The sequence below is a fragment of the Cherax quadricarinatus genome, chromosome 8 (assembly GCF_038502225.1).
Source record: "Cherax quadricarinatus isolate ZL_2023a chromosome 8, ASM3850222v1, whole genome shotgun sequence".
Classification (NCBI taxonomy): domain Eukaryota; kingdom Metazoa; phylum Arthropoda; class Malacostraca; order Decapoda; family Parastacidae; genus Cherax; species Cherax quadricarinatus.
The window spans coordinates 4,292,423-4,308,556 of record NC_091299.1 but is presented as its reverse complement, the minus strand read 5'-3'; the positions used below and the strand labels follow the sequence as shown (position 1 = coordinate 4,308,556).

Below are 16,134 nucleotides of genomic sequence, written 5' to 3'. Positions count from 1 at the left end.
TTTATTGAGTGTGACTGCTAAAAAAGCCACCATGGGGCCAAAGAAAGTTCCAAGTGCCAGCCCTTTGATAAAGAAGGCAAGAAACACAATTGAATTCAATGGTGGTAGAGGGTGGTAGAGGATGGTAGTGGTTGTGATGGTGGTAGAGGGTGGTAGTGATTGTGGTAGAGGATGGTAGTGGTTGTGGTAGAGGGTGGTAGTGATGGTGGTAGAGATAACCTCTCGTCCCTCTCTCCTCCTCACCGTCTTCCATACGCCAACAAGAGTCTTCAGTGAAGGTGAAAGTGATTTAACCCTTTCAGGGTCCAAGGCCCAAATCTGGAGTCACGCACCAGTGTCCAAGAATTTTCAAAAAAAAAATTTGTTATTTTTTCTTATGAAATCGTAGAGAATCTTTTTGTGAAGGTAATAAAACAAAAAGTACGAAATTTGGTAGAAAATTGACGAAATTATGCTCTCACGAATTTTGATGTGTCAGCGATATTTACGAATCGGCGATTTTGCCGACTTTGACTCCCATTTTAGGCCAATTACATTATTCCAATCAACCAAATTCTTAGCTATTTCACTAGTATTACTTCTATTCTATCGATTGAGCACAAGAAATCGCCAAGTCAACTGTTTCAACTACAAAATAAAGTGATCGGAAATTGTTAATTTGGCCAATTTAACACAAAGTTCAAAATATTCCAATTTCAAAATAGGGTCCAGAATAAACAATGTAGGCATTCCAGGCACTAAACTAACATTTCCTCTGTTCATTAGTTATGTTTTGAGGCTTTACAAATAAATTCCATTTTGATTTTTTATTCACATAATGAATTTTTATTCACACCAAAAAATAGAAGATTTACTGTTATGCAATACTGTAATAATTGTATAAATATCATCACCATATTTGTGAATGTATATTAGACCCACCATCTGACGTGTATTAGATGTGTGAGGTCGTTTGTTTACTCTTGAATATCGGCAAAAATTTAACATTTCCGCTACTTTGAGCTCAGTTTCAAGCCATTTCCAGTGCTAAAACCAATCAAAATCATCTCTATTTCTGTAATATGTCTTCCATTCTATCAAATGAGACCAAGAAATCGCAAATACAACTATAAAAAACATACGAAAAAACACTGTAAAGTTGCTGTTTTAATCGAAAAATCATGATTTCAGTTTTTTTCTCTCATTATACACAGTGTGCTGCAGGATCTGTTCTATGTGGTGCACACATACCACATAGATGTATTCTCTCATATCTAGGCCCAAATGTACCACTCACAGTTTATCAGAGTGAGCTGAGCTCATGGCGTAGATCTACGGTTTGGACACTCACCGTAAAGCCGTAGATCTACGGGACGGACCCTGAAAGGATTAAATGTTCATTTATCCATTTCATTAGTGCTTTATATTTATTTCTCATTGTTTTCTGTATGTAAAACTATAGTTATTCTCTATAAAAATGTATTTTTTGCTAATATTTTTGAGTGTCTGGAAAGGATTACAGTAATTAGATTTACATTATTTCTTATGGGAAATATTGCTTCAATTTTTATCGAATTCGGTTTTCGTCACACTCTCGAATAAATTCAAGACTAGAACTGAGGGTCAACTGTACTTGATACTAAAATTGATTTTCAGTTTTAGGCTGATACTGATACCCATTGATAATGCTACTGATACCACGACCATTAGCTAATACCAATATCAGTACTTTGCCACATCCCTGCCTGATACCTTTTCTTGTTTGCAAGTGGTGAACATTTTGCTGTAAAACTAATATGCTTACTCATAATCTATGCAAACTGCCACAACTATCAAACACAAAGGTTTGCTTCAACTGTGATTCAAATGTCATGTCATCATTTCCAGCTATCATTCATTGTTTATTTACAGGTGGATAAATTCCATAAGGACCAACAAACACTTTCCTTGAACAATGGAACAAGTGCAACACCAGTAGTAGCAGAGGTCCAACCGGTTTCCCAGTGAGACACCAGTGACTAGACACCTCAGGCATGTACAACATCAAGTTGGGAGATGAAGGTTCTCCCAAACGAATGTGCTCCATTATTTTAGTAATTGCCAATATGTAAGTGCAGGCCACTCATCAAAGTCATTTGTTTGTGAGTCAGCAAATTTTTGTGTGACTGATGATCATGACAGATCAAGTATGAAAGTTGAAAGAGTGTAGTTTATTATTTTTTGTACTGGGCTATGGTTTTTCACCGACTGTCCTTGTTCTTTGTCTACGGGTGACTACAGGATACTTTTCGGTCTTAGAATGTCCCACATTGTTACTCATGTGGACTTTTAAAACTTAAGAATAAAACACATAAATAATGATTATGGAATACAGTAAATCTGAAATTGGCACTACAGATAACAATATTTAGGTTCTTAGTAATGAATGCTACATGTTGTAGTATTATATGACAGAGCTTAGTGAAAATTAGTTATGAATATTGTATTTATAGTATGCTGAGCTCCATAAATTAATGGGAGAGGAATCTCTTATGTGAACATATAATTGGTCTTAAGTATTGTGTGTGTGACATGTGAACTTCTAACCAAGTGGATGACTGGCATAAAGCAAGTGTTGGTTTCTGGAATTTTTTTTTTTTTTTTGGTTCTGAAAGAAATTATACTTATCTATGTATTGTTTAAATAGTGAGCTATCATACCCAAATGTAAATCCACCGATGTTGTCAGTTATTAAGAGAATACAATGTTATGAATACTTGGTACATTCATATGATTTGGTGAAAAACATTGTATGAATATTTCCAAGCAGCTCCTTAATGATTATTACTAAAAAATGATCTTGCACAAGTATTCTATTGTCTACTTACATCAGTTTAAAGTTATGGTTGTGTTACATATTCTTACAAATGGGCTTACACAGATTGCTTTAATAATTTTTTTTTGACATTAATCCTTTTTAGATGAATTAAAATATCTTTTAACCTTGAAATATTTTTGTATGGCACATTTTCTGACAGACTTTCTTCATCGCTACATTTACAGTATTGCTGTAGTAATACAGTAATTTTTTCTAGTTAATGTTTCATTACTTTCTTGCTGATATTCCCACCCATTTAATTTTTCATGAAACCTTTTAATATAAAAATACCTATACAGGTATTTGTAAACCTCATCAACAAGCATTAGCACGTTATTAGTCATTCTTTGTGTATTCAATGATTTCAGGAATCTAAGCAGTGAATTTTTAACATTACTAAATATATAAATATCATAACTTTTCAGCTGTGCTCATAATATACAACATATGTATATTTTACCAAGCTCATATACCCCATTTTCTATTTTTGAAATAGGTTTTGTAACCCTCTCAATTCAGTAACTTTGATATACTTTGTTTTGTTTGCTAAAGGCATGCTTCTGCTTTTTTTTCTGTTGAAGAGTACAGCTTGGTGGATGTAGTTTGGGGAATGTATTTTAAAAAAAATTCACCACATAAAGGTATTTTCTGTTATTTGGTGGTATGTGCTGCAGTATGCTCAGCTCTCTCTCTTTACCAAGGCCTGGCCTGCTAATATTAGCTTCTCTTGGTAGTTAAAGTCTGTTCATGGTAAAATTGTATTTTTTTATATACTGTATATATTTATTTTTTGTTAGTTCCGTAAATCCCTTTTTAACTTATTTTCATTCTACATAATTTGTTATAGAATTTTGATTTTGAATATTTAGTAGATTAAAGGTACAGTATATTGTTTTAATCTTCACTCAGTTGTACACAGGCAAAGTATACTGAGACTGGAAATTAACATAAGTTTTATAAATTAATACTTTTCCTCTGTCTCCATTTGACAAACTTGTAGATACATGTGTTGTAATGATAAGGCAAGGTTTATTATAGTGGACTATGACTAACATATCTAAAACTTTTAATAACTCATGCTTGTTGCTCTTGAGGGTCTAGACCCCCAATCTGAAAATTCCCCACAGGATCCAAGAATTTTCAAAAATATAATATTTGTTGTTGTTTTCTTATGAAATGGTAGAGAATCTTTTACTGAAGGTAATAAAGCAAAAAGCATGACAATTGATGAAAAATTGACGAAATTATGTTCTTGTGAATTTTGCTGTGTCAACGATGTTTACACATCGACAATTTTGCCCACTTTGAGTCCTATTTTCAGCCAGTTACATTGTTCCGTTAGACCAAATTCTTAGCTATTTCACTAGTATGTGTTTCATTTTATCTGTTGAGCACAAGAAATTGTCCAGTCAACTGTTTCAGCTACCCAGTACAGTGATTGGAAATTGGTAATTTGGCCACTTTTACTCAAAGTTCAAAATATTCCAATTTGAAAATAGGGTCCAGAATGAACAATGCAGGCATTCCTGGCACTAAAATAACATTTTCTCTGTTTATTAGTTCCAGGCTTTACAGATGAATTCCATTTTGATTTTTTATTCACATTAATAATTTTTATTCACTCCAAAAAATAGAAGATTTACTGTTATGCAGTATTGTAATAATTATATAAATAATATCAGTGCATTCATGAACACACATTAGATCCACCAGCTGATGTGTATTAGATGTGTGATGTGATTTATTTATTCTTGAACATCGGCAAAAATCGAACATTTCCACTAATTTGAGCTCAATTTCAAGCTATTTTCAGTACTAAAACCAGTCTAAAATCATCTCTTTCTATAATACATCTTCCATTCTATCAAATGAGACCTAGAAACTGCGAATACAACAGTAAAACCCACTCGAAAATGCACTGCAAAGTCAGTGTTCTAATCCAAAAACATGGTCACATGGTTGCTGTTTTAATCCAAAAACATGCACTGTGCATTGCAGGATTTGTTTTATATGGTGCACACTTCAAACATAGATGCATTCTCTTGTATCTAGGCCTAAATTTACTGCTTACAGCTTATCAGAGCGAGCTGAGCTCATGACGTAGTACTACGGCTTGGACCCTGGCTTCAGAGCCATAGAAGTACAGGACGGTCCCTCAAAAGGTTAAGAATCCTTGACAATGACGTAAACACAATGAACAAATAAAGGCTATGGAAAGTGCAGTATAAGGTTTAGTAAAATCTACATTGGAAATTTGTATACTGTATTTATCGGCTGTACCATGTTTTCCAGTTTGGAGTATTGATGCATTAGCCCAGAAAATAAGGAAAATGAAATTCTGAGAAGCAGAGTTAAAAATATATGGTGATACTAAATCTTTTGTTCAACTTTCTGTACACTGAAATATTGCTCACTAGAAAAATATATACGTCAACATTTCAGTTGTTTTATAGGCGTCATGTATTTCATTGGAGTTAATGTATATTTATATATTTTTTTAATCACTTAGGATTATTTTTCTCTACGTAATTCTCAATAGGAAAAAATATTCGGTCTTCTGATATGCAATATTTTATTTTGCATGTGGGTTGACTTGGATTGTTTGTAATGTTCCAAGGCAATTAAATTAATTTTATAACAAATTAAGAAGCTTTAAGTTAGAAGCCTGATTTATAATTAGAAATTACATGAATTGGTATTACATTATAGTTATTGCTGCTTGTACTTGCATTTCAATAAATGGAAGCTGATTACAGTATTAGGTTTATTAAACTATGCTCACTGTTAATTTGCATTCACTTTTCTTTTCATTAGAAAAATGAGAGCAAAAGTTTGGCTTAATGGAGTTAAGGTTTCACATTTTATTTAGATTATTTTCAAAATATTTGTTGTCAGAAGGAAGTCTTGTCTATACATTTGTAATGTACACACACAAATTGCCATGTTGTTCTTGAACTGAAGACAGTTTTTGGGCTTGATTCATTTTCAAGCTATTCAGTGTTTAATATCAGTGTAGTTCAATGAACTATAACACTTATTATTTTCCATAAAGAAAATTTGATATCCATTTCTAAGTTTCCCCTTTTTATAATTACTAAAGTTATTTTAACCTTTTTTTAGATAATACTACCTTAACTTAGCTAGTAGTAATGTTGACATACATTTCTGTGTGGAATTGACAAATTCATGTTTATATAATTTATTGTATTTCACTTAATTATTGAAAGATTGTCATCATTTATCAGAGAAATAGAAATTTAACAGAACAGTTACTAATGGCACCTAATGTCAGTAGATTCAATGGGCATTAGTATATAGTAACTTAAGAAGTTTAGATAATTTGACTATTTAACCAGATTATTTGCGCTTGTCAAGATGATTATGTAGATGCACAGAATGTTGAAGTCATTTATGTTTTGTGTATTGCAAGAGCTTATTCATAATTTTATGGGTAAGCTGTTAATTATTTTAAAGTATTGTATTTTTTGACATGACCAAGTTCTTAGTCAATTTCTTGATGATATTCAGTTGGTAATAACATATGCATGCACACATCTATGTACATAACTTGACTCACAAAATCGTAATGTACATACACATTCCTTTGAGCAGTAAAACTTATAAACAGTGTTGTCTTCACTTTTGTTAGCATTCCACCATGTACAGCCTCTCCTCACTTAGTGACATACTCGTTTACCGATGCCTTGGACTTGTGACGGGCTCTCTGACCAGTATTTATACCTAAATAATGTATATTAAAGCTGATTTCCTCTATTCTGTTTATTTCAGTGTACAGTACACTACTGTATAAACATTTAAATATATACCAGAAATCTTATAAATGGTGCAGAGGTGACATTAAAACAACATCAAAGATGGTTGACACAAATCCACTACCATTATAGTATGCTCCTCACTTAACGGCGAATTCGTTTAACGAAATGGTCTTAAGAACAGAACTCCATTGTTAAGTGAGAAGAGGCTGTATTTCTTTTAACACATTATTTGCTCTCATAGCTATTAACATTTACCAGTAAATAGTTACCATTCATAATTTGCATTTATGCTATTTAGTTTAGTGATAGGCAGTTATTGTGTACAGTAGTGTTGTCTGTTACAGTGGTTGTAATTTTTGTTGGTAACAGTAACTAAATTGTTATTATTTTGAAGATTCAGAATAGGACCAAGGATCTATGGCAGTCTTTCTTAGTAAAGCTACCAGCAGTCTTTCTTAGTAAAGCCACTGGCAATCTTTCTTAGTAAAGCCACTGGCAATCTTTCTTAGTAAAGCTACTGGGTATAGTAATTACATTTAAACAGACAACACAACCTAACACTAATGATGTATAAAAAAAATTTAGTAACTTTTTCTAATTTGAGCTTTTAAAGAGTTGCATGCAAGTTTTTGAGCAAGAAGTGGTATTATCTTTATCGGCATTGGAAACAAAACATTATTAAGAGATTTAATATTGAAAATTTTTAATAATTGATAATATATGGAAATAGTTTCAAACAAAGTGGTTTGTTTCTTAGCTAATCTAGATCACTCAGAAATGCATTTAGTTTAGTAATATCTATGGTTCATATGCAGCTCCTTTGTTGTTTTAGAAAACACATGTGAAATCCTAAAGTTAATTTGTTTTATAATAGTTACACCCCTTAAGGGTGAGCTGTTCTTGATCCAAGGAACTGGACCTCTCTTCCTATTCCTTGGCTTGAACCTGATTTCCTCCCATTCCTCAGGTGCTATATGATCACTGGTTCAGCATTATCCATGATTAAAATTAATAAATAAATATAGGCATTACAGTGAAGATTGTAATAGAATGAATATATAAAAAATAACTAGAATAAAGGTTCAGGAGGGAACTGCCAGAAAAGTAAGTTCCTGCAGGAGGTGCTTGATTAGCTGGTTTGTGATGGTTATGTGGGCCTGTGGGCTACTTGCAGCAATAAGTTACCAGGAGAACTTAGTCTAAGACTGGGCTGTAAGAGTACACTAGAAATAAGGTAGGAAGGTCATTTTCCAGTAATAGAAACAACAGAAATTAGTTGTTGGATGGTATTTAAAATAAGCTGCTTTTGAAATTTTTGAGTGATATTAGATAAGGACTTATTATGTAATTTAACCACAAAGTTTGAATAGAAACAAATGATTTGTAGTATGGAAAGGTTGTGATAATATGAATATAGTATACAGAAGGTAATATATAATAGTTGTATTAAGAGGGATAGATTAAAAGAGGACTTTGCCTAGTGTCCTTCTGACCATTAGTAGGTGAATATGAGCATGGATAATTTTTAATGTGCATCATTTGCATTGATTTACAATTGTTGTGCACGAAATACTGTATCAGAATTGATCTTGTAAAACAAGCTACACATATACATTTCTGGAGAACACTTGATTCCTATCTCTACACTGGTGTTTCTTAGACACTGTGTACAGTATTTTCCAGATGAATATTCATTTTGTAATTTAGTAATTTGTTCCAATTTTGAATTCTTTTGTCAGTACTGAATAGAGTGAAGCTGTTCTGCATTTCTAGCTAGAAACATTATTTAGACACTATAGTACAGAGAATAGTACATCTTGGTAAAGCTTAATTTTATTTGTTTTAAAGACAGGATTAAAGAATTAGCATTTTTTATTTATCTAAAAGTGCATAAAAAGTGTTTCTTAATATGCATTATGAAGAATTACACTTCAAAATATTGTTGTAAATTAAATGGGATCATTGTTGAATCAGTTTAGGCGTATCTGCTAAAATAAATGTGTGTTTAGTCCTTAATCTTTATTCTGTGGTACTTTCATGTGCACATAGATACAGTAGGGCCTCGCTTTACAGCATTTCGCCTTATGGCATTCTGCTGATGCGGACATTTCAGATTATGACCAAAACTCACTATACAGCTCCTCCCACCTGACTTTCTAATATGGTCACTGTGCCCCATCCAGTTTGTTTACATTCTCCTTGAGCTCCCTGAGCACTACATCTCGCCATTATGTCTGGAAACTTTACAAAATTTTAAGTGTTTTAAAGTTATTTTAAGTTTTATATATATTTTTATTATTATCATCACACTGGCCGATTCCCACCAGGGCAGGGGGGCCCGAAAAAGAAAAACTTTCACCATCATTCACTCCATCACTCTCTTGCCAGAAGGGTGCTTTACACTACAGTTTTTAAACTGCAACATTAACACCCCTCCTTCAGAGTGCAGGCACTGTACTTCCCATCTCCAGGACTCAAGTCCGGCCTGCCGGTTTCCCTGAACCCCTTCATAAATGTTACTTTGCTCACACTCCAACAGCACGTCAAGTATTAAAAACCATTTGTCTCCATTCACTCCTATCAAACACGCTCACGCATGCCTGCTGGAAGTCCAAGCCCTCGCACACAAAACCTCCTTTACCCCCTCCCTCCAACCTTTCCTAGGACGACCCCTACCCTGCCTTCCTTCCACTACAGACTGATACACTCTTGAAGTCATTCTGTTTCACTCCATTTTCTCTACATGTCCGAACCACCTCAACAACCCTTCCTCAGCCCTCTGGACAACAGTTTTGGTAATCCCGCACCTCCTCCTAACTTCCAATCTACGAATTCTCTGCATTATATTCACACCACACATATCCCTCAGACATGACATCTCTACTGCCTCCAGCCTTCTCCTCGCGGCAACATTCATCACCCATGCTTCACACCCATATAAGAGCGTTGGTAAAACTATACTCTCATACATTTCCCTCTTTGCCTCCAAGGACAAAGTTCTTTGTCTCCAGAGACTCCTAAGTGCACCACTCACCCTTTTCCCCTCATCAATTCTATGATTCACCTCATCTTTAATAGACCCATCCGCTGACACGTCCACTCCCAAATATCTGAATACATTCACCTCCTCCATACTCTCTCCCTCCAATCTGATATCCAATCTCTGATAATTGTACTTCTGTGTATCTGTACCTAAATGAACTTACACACTGTGTAAGTTTATTTAGGTACAGAGTGTCTTATTAATCTTGAGGATGCCATATAAATAATGATGAATATAGATAAGAGTAAGGTGATGAGGGTATCAGATTATTTAGATAAAAATTGGATATCACATTGGAGAGAGGGACTATATTTTCAGATATTTAGGAGATGACTTGTCAGTAGATGGATTTATGAAGGATGAGGTTAGCCATAAAATTGATGAAGGAGAAAAGGTGAGTGACGTGTTGAGGTATCTGTGGAGTCAAAAAGTGTTATCCATGAAGGCAAAGAAGGGAATGTATGAAAGTATAGTAGTACCAACACACTTATATGGGTGTGAAGCTTGGGTTGTAAATGCTGCAGCGAGGAGGTGGCTGGAGGCAGTGGAGATGTCCTGTCTAAGGGCAATGTGTGGTATAAATATTATGCAGAAAATTCGGAGTGTGGAAATTAGAAGGTGTGGAGTTAATAAAAGTATTAGTCAGAGGGCTGAAGAGCAGTTGTTGAGGTGGTTGGGTCATTTAGAGAGAATGGATCAAAGTAGAATGACTTGGAGAGCATATAAATCTGTAGGGGAAGGAAGGAGGGGTAGGGGTCGTCCTCGAAAAGGTTGGAGGGAGGGAGTAAAGGAAGTTTTGTGGGCGAGGGGCTTGGACTTCCAGTGAGCGTGTTAGATAGGAGTGAATGGAGACGAATGGTATTTGGGACCTGACGAGCTGTTGGAGTGTGAGCAGGGTAATATTTAGTGAAGGGATTCAGGGAAACCGGTTATTTTTATATAGCCGGACTTGAGTCCTGGAAATGGGAAGTACAATGCCTGCACTTTAAAGGAGGGGTTTGGGATATTGGCAGCTTGGAGGGATATGTTGTGTATCTTTATACGCATATACTTCTAAATTGTTGTATTCTGAGCACCTCTGCAAAAACAGCGATTATATGTGAGTGAGGTGAAAGTGTTGAATGATGAAAGTATTTTCTTTTTGGGGATTTTCTTTCGTTTTGGGTCACCTTGCCTCGGTGGGAGATGGCTGACTTGTTAAAAAAAAAAAAAAAACGAAATGTTAGGTGTAGATGAACGTGCATGAACCAAAACCAGATGCGTTCGTCCGCTTGTTTATATACTCAGTGTCTCTCCTCTCATTTATTTGTTCTCGCTCGCTCTCGTTTATTCGTTTTACCTCGTTTACTCACTTCTCGTCCTACATTAAGACTACAAATATTTTAAGGGGCACTTTAAATGTCATAGTAAATTATGTGTGGGTGGGGTGACCTGGCTGGCTTCCTATTTCTGTATTCATATGCAAACTTTCTTCCACAGATTCAGCACTTGCAATTTTTTTTGCCTGTCTGTTCCTTGATTTACCCCCATCTTGTCTCTTTTTTACGTGTCTGTTCTTTGATTTACCTATTGGTGATCTGTTCTTACAGTCTCTTCCGAGTATCTGAATACTGTACATTTATTTCCTCTACACACTTTCCCTCCATTTTGATCATCAGTTTTTCATTTTTAATACTTACTAGTTTTCTCATCACTTTTTTATGCATTCATTTTTAAGGATGCTTCTTTTACACACCTTTTGAAACTCCTCTGCAACCCTTATCCACCCTGTAATATGTATCTTCTAATTCCATAAACATAAAAACTATATCCTTTTCCCTCATTTAAATAGTTTAATATAATTATATTTCTGCCATGCATTTTACTTGATACTGTATATGTTATAGACTTCTCCCCCAGTAATTCTTACATGCATTCTTGTTCTCTTTTCCTTTGTACAAAGGAACCAAACATGTTATCTGCCTATCCTTAGGCACCTTAACTTCCATTCACACATGGAATATGTGCACTGATCCCATTACTATTCCTAATTGTGTTTAGCATCTCGCTTGTAATCCTATCCACTCTTTCTTTTCTCTCTGTCGATGCTGTTTCTTCTTTACTGTTCATGTTCACTTCTAACATTCTGTTACCTCATTGTACATATTCACTTGCAGTATTCTGACTACTTTACTTGCTAGGTTCATTCTCACTTCAAACCCATTTCTATGCTTTGATTTCAAGACCTACATTAAAAAACTGTACATTATTCATCATCACTCCTTGTCATTTTTAACAGATCAGTCTGTTCTGTTGATTTCCTTATCTTGTTTTCCCCCTCCAACACTTTTATTCTTAAAAAAATTGTTGACATTGCCTCACCCATTCTTTCATTTGCTGTTCTTTTGCACTTGTTTACCACTTTTTTTTAACTACAGTGGAACCTTGACTTACGAGTTTAATCCATTCTGTGACCTAGCTTGTAACTCAATTTGCCCGTATATCAAATAAATTTTCTTCATTTAACCCCTAAACGGTCCAAACGTATATATACGTTCTTTCGCGTAGCGCCCCAAACGTGTACGTATATACGTTTTTTTTGTCATTCATTCAACATTGCATTGATAAGCCTGAGTCGCCTAGACATGAGAGAATGGGTGTGCGCACTCACTGTGCGCCATATTAAAATAATTGGGGACGCCTGGGTACCATATGCTCTTTTTTTCCTATTAATTTTTTTGTTTTTTTTCTCTTCAAAAAATTTGGGGCGCTACGCGAGTGAACGTATATATATGTTTGGACCGTTTAAGGGTTAAATTAATTGAAATGCCATTATTCCGTCCTAGTGGCAGGACAAAACATTTCAATATAACGCTATCAACTCTACGACTTATTTATTTATCACATTTCACCTAATATGACATAATGAACAATACATTTAACAGAGAAACATTATATATACTCTAGAATAAATAAAATAGGCCATAATATGACGAGTGATGATGGCAGCAGAAGTGGCAGCAGCATCCGCATTTCTTCCTTTTTCTATCGCTTAATCACTTAACTAACTTGCTACACTTTATCACCGAACTTAACTGATACAACTTGTTTTGTTTGATTGCTGAACTTAACTGATAGTTTCCATGGAAATCATCCTCTTTTTCTTCTCAGCAGTCTTTTGCACTTATTTTCTTAGGACCCATGATTAGAAAAAAGAAATTTGGCCAAATGACTAAAAAAAAATGCTAGCAAGCACGAGAGAACTGCTCCCATGGTGATGTAACATGTGGACTCCTTAACGGATGCTTTGCCATCAGCGGCTACGCCGTATCTCTACGAAGCATAAAGATATTATTTTTTGTTGGGTCCCTGGTCATGTCGACGTACAGGGCAATGAACAGGCAGACACTGCTGCGCGGTCAACAGTACATGACCTACCAATTTCCTATAGAGGTGTTCCATTTCTGGACTATTTTGCTACAATAGCTGCCCACCTTTGCGCCCGTTGGCAACAACGTTGGTCAACTCTGCTTGGTAACAAACTTCATTCTATTAAACTGAGCATAGGTTACTGGCCGTCTTCTTGTCATCAGTGCCGTGGTTGGGAGACCACTCTCTCCCGTCTTCGCATTGGCCACACTCGTCTTACTCACGGGTATCTCATGGAGAGGCACCCTGTACCTCTCTGTGAGCAGTGTCAAGTTCCAGTATCGATTAGCCACATTCTGTTAGACTGCCCTCTCTATCAACGAGCACACAGAATTTACCTCCAACGCCGTCTTCGTTCTACTACTCTCTCTTTACCTTCCCTTCTTGCTGATGGACCCTCCTTTAATCCTGACTCTCTCATTGACTTCTTGACAACGACTGATTTACTCCACAAACTCTGATGATGATACCTTACGCACTCCCCTCAGCCCTTTCTAGCTCAGTCTCTTGCTGCCCTTTACCCTTTCACCATCCACTGCTCCGCTGTTATCCGTAACCTATTACTCATCCACCTCCCTTTTGCCACCTGATGCCCTCGCTTCCTTCCTGCCCTGCAGCGCTGTATAGCCCTTGTGGCTTAGCGCTTCTTTTTGATTATAATAATAATGCGCCAACTAGTGGCAGCATTCTGAATTATTATTACGTATTTCATATGTATTATTATTATTATTATTATTATTATTATTATTAATATAGGGAACTGAAGCTCACTCATTATTATTATTATAACATTGTTATAATAATAATAATACAGCTGTAATAATAAATAATAATAATAAATATGTAATAATAATAATAATAATATAATGAGAGCTTCTGAACTCCACCAACTCAGTGCACTGTTAACCTTGGTGTAGGAGTGTTTCTCTTATGCTTTGCTTACATTTTTTAGTCATTTGGCCATATTTTGTTTTTCTAAGCATGGGTCCTAAGAAAGTAGGTGTAAAGGACAGTGCTGAGAAGAAAAAGAGGACGATTTCCATGGAATTAAAGCATGAAATCATAGACAAACAAGCGAGGTGTGCAGGTTTTGCGTTGAGGGGGAAGCTGGGGCAGCTGGCTCGTAACTCAGAGCAAAAAGTCGACTGAGGAACAGCTCGTATCTCAAAAAACTCGTACATAGGGACGTTCGTAAGTCAAGGTTCCACTGTACTTTTTCTATATAGCTTGCTTTTTTTTTTTTTAGTGACTTGTAATTCAAAATTTGTTCATATACTTTTTGCTTTTCTTGTTATTTTGTTCTATTGGTGATATTCAAATTATATTTTAACATAATGAATATTTATCTTTTTGGAGGACAATAGGTAATACTTTCATAAAATAACTTAAAATTGTTGGTGTTGTCACAAAATGAACATTATTTATAAAAATAAATACTAAGTGACCAATCTAGTAGAAATATAAGTTTTGTAAATTCATCCATGTGAAAAATTTCCTCTTACATTATTGCACTCAGTCTGCAGTAACATTACTTTTTTTTTTTTTTTTTTTTTTTTTTTTTTGAGACTGAATCATAATGAATTCTTCAACCTCTTTTGTCTTATATGTGCAAGATGAGAAAATCAAGAGGGAATATTTATTCAAGTTAAGTTTGTTCAGAGATCATTTAGTAGTAGAGTATTTGTAAACTACACTATAGTTTATTGTAATAAAATATTTTTCAGTTATATTTTGTCTTGCATTGATTTTTTATATAAATTTCAAAATGTTTATGCAGAATGTATGTGGTGCATTTTACAAACAATGTTTTGTAAGTAACAGTCTTGCCTAATTATGCTGACACATTGAAGTTTGAAAAACTTCAATCGTGTCTTTGCCTGTGAAGAAATAAATTTCTCATTGAGGGTCATGGCAGTGAAAGGGTTAAAGATATTAGAAAACTCATTATTTGCAAAATGTTATTGCCAGATAATTCAGATGTTGCTATATTAATTTTACAACTACTAGTAGCAACACCTACATTTTTAACAGGAAGTTCAGAAAAATAAATTTTTTATATGAATTATAATACACCTATGAAAAGATGCTAAACTAATACAGTATCATCATGTTGGCATAAAAAAATATGATAAACATAAGTGCTTATGATCCCGTAGACAAGAACTTGGAATAAATGTTGAATGAAAAATCTATACTTGTTATTGCTTTGTGTTTCTTTTTTTTTTCTGAAGTGCCCAGTGCAATATAAAATTTGGGATGTCTGAGGATTCAAATGACATTGTTGATAAAATATGAGAATTTATTTTGTGAGTGTGAACGAATTTATTTTGGAGTAATGTTTCCAGTACTATACTTGAGTATAAATAAGAGATGCTGAGGAACAAGTACAGAATCTTCTCTCTGTTTCATTGTTACTCTCCCACTGTGTATATATTATATCCACTAAATGCAAATCTCTTATGGGAATACCTTCAATTGGTTTTTCATATCTAAATAGAGAAATGAGGATAGTGTGATGTAATTATCACTGTGCAACATCTCAAGGATAGTGGAATGTATGTTGTGTATGGTGAGCAAGGGAGTTAAGTGGTAAGCACATTAACACTGATTGTGCAGAGCATAAAAATATAAGATAAGAACTCTGGCTTAGTATACAGATTACACAGTAGATGCCTTTTGGTTGATGTGCTCTACTGTATAATTAGGAGCCCTAGGCCTAGTGGTTCTTAATACCATTGTTGTCCCACAAAGTGTTCATACAAATTTTGATTTTTGTGTGCACTTTGGTGAGGGATGAGCTATATTGTTATAATTTTTTATGATAAATATATGTAGTTCAAAACTAAGGTGTATAATGAGTGGAATAAAAAAGAAAAGCTATGCATCCCACTCTGTTGTCATTATTATTTATAATTGTTTCTTATTGAATATAAGATTTTTTATAAAAGAATGGTAAAAGATAAAAGTAAAAATCGAAAACAGAGAACAAATTGCAGATTTAGTGACAAATGGTTGATGATTTGTAATTTATGAACTGTAAAAACTGTCAATAAAGACATAGAACTATATAA

The 16,134-nt window shown here is 34.6% G+C and overlaps 1 protein-coding gene across 1 annotated transcript in view; it reads left to right on the top strand.

Annotated features, from left to right (window-relative positions):
* The window catches only part of LOC128685366 (protein LSM12 homolog B), a 41,235-nt gene extending 25,101 nt beyond the window's left edge, over nt 1-16,134 (top strand). The window contains exon 5 of the mRNA XM_053771861.2: nt 1,891-16,134. Coding sequence (XP_053627836.1) covers nt 1,891-1,986 — 96 coding nt within the window. The 3' untranslated portion in view covers nt 1,987-16,134. The remainder of the gene's footprint in view (nt 1-1,890) is intronic.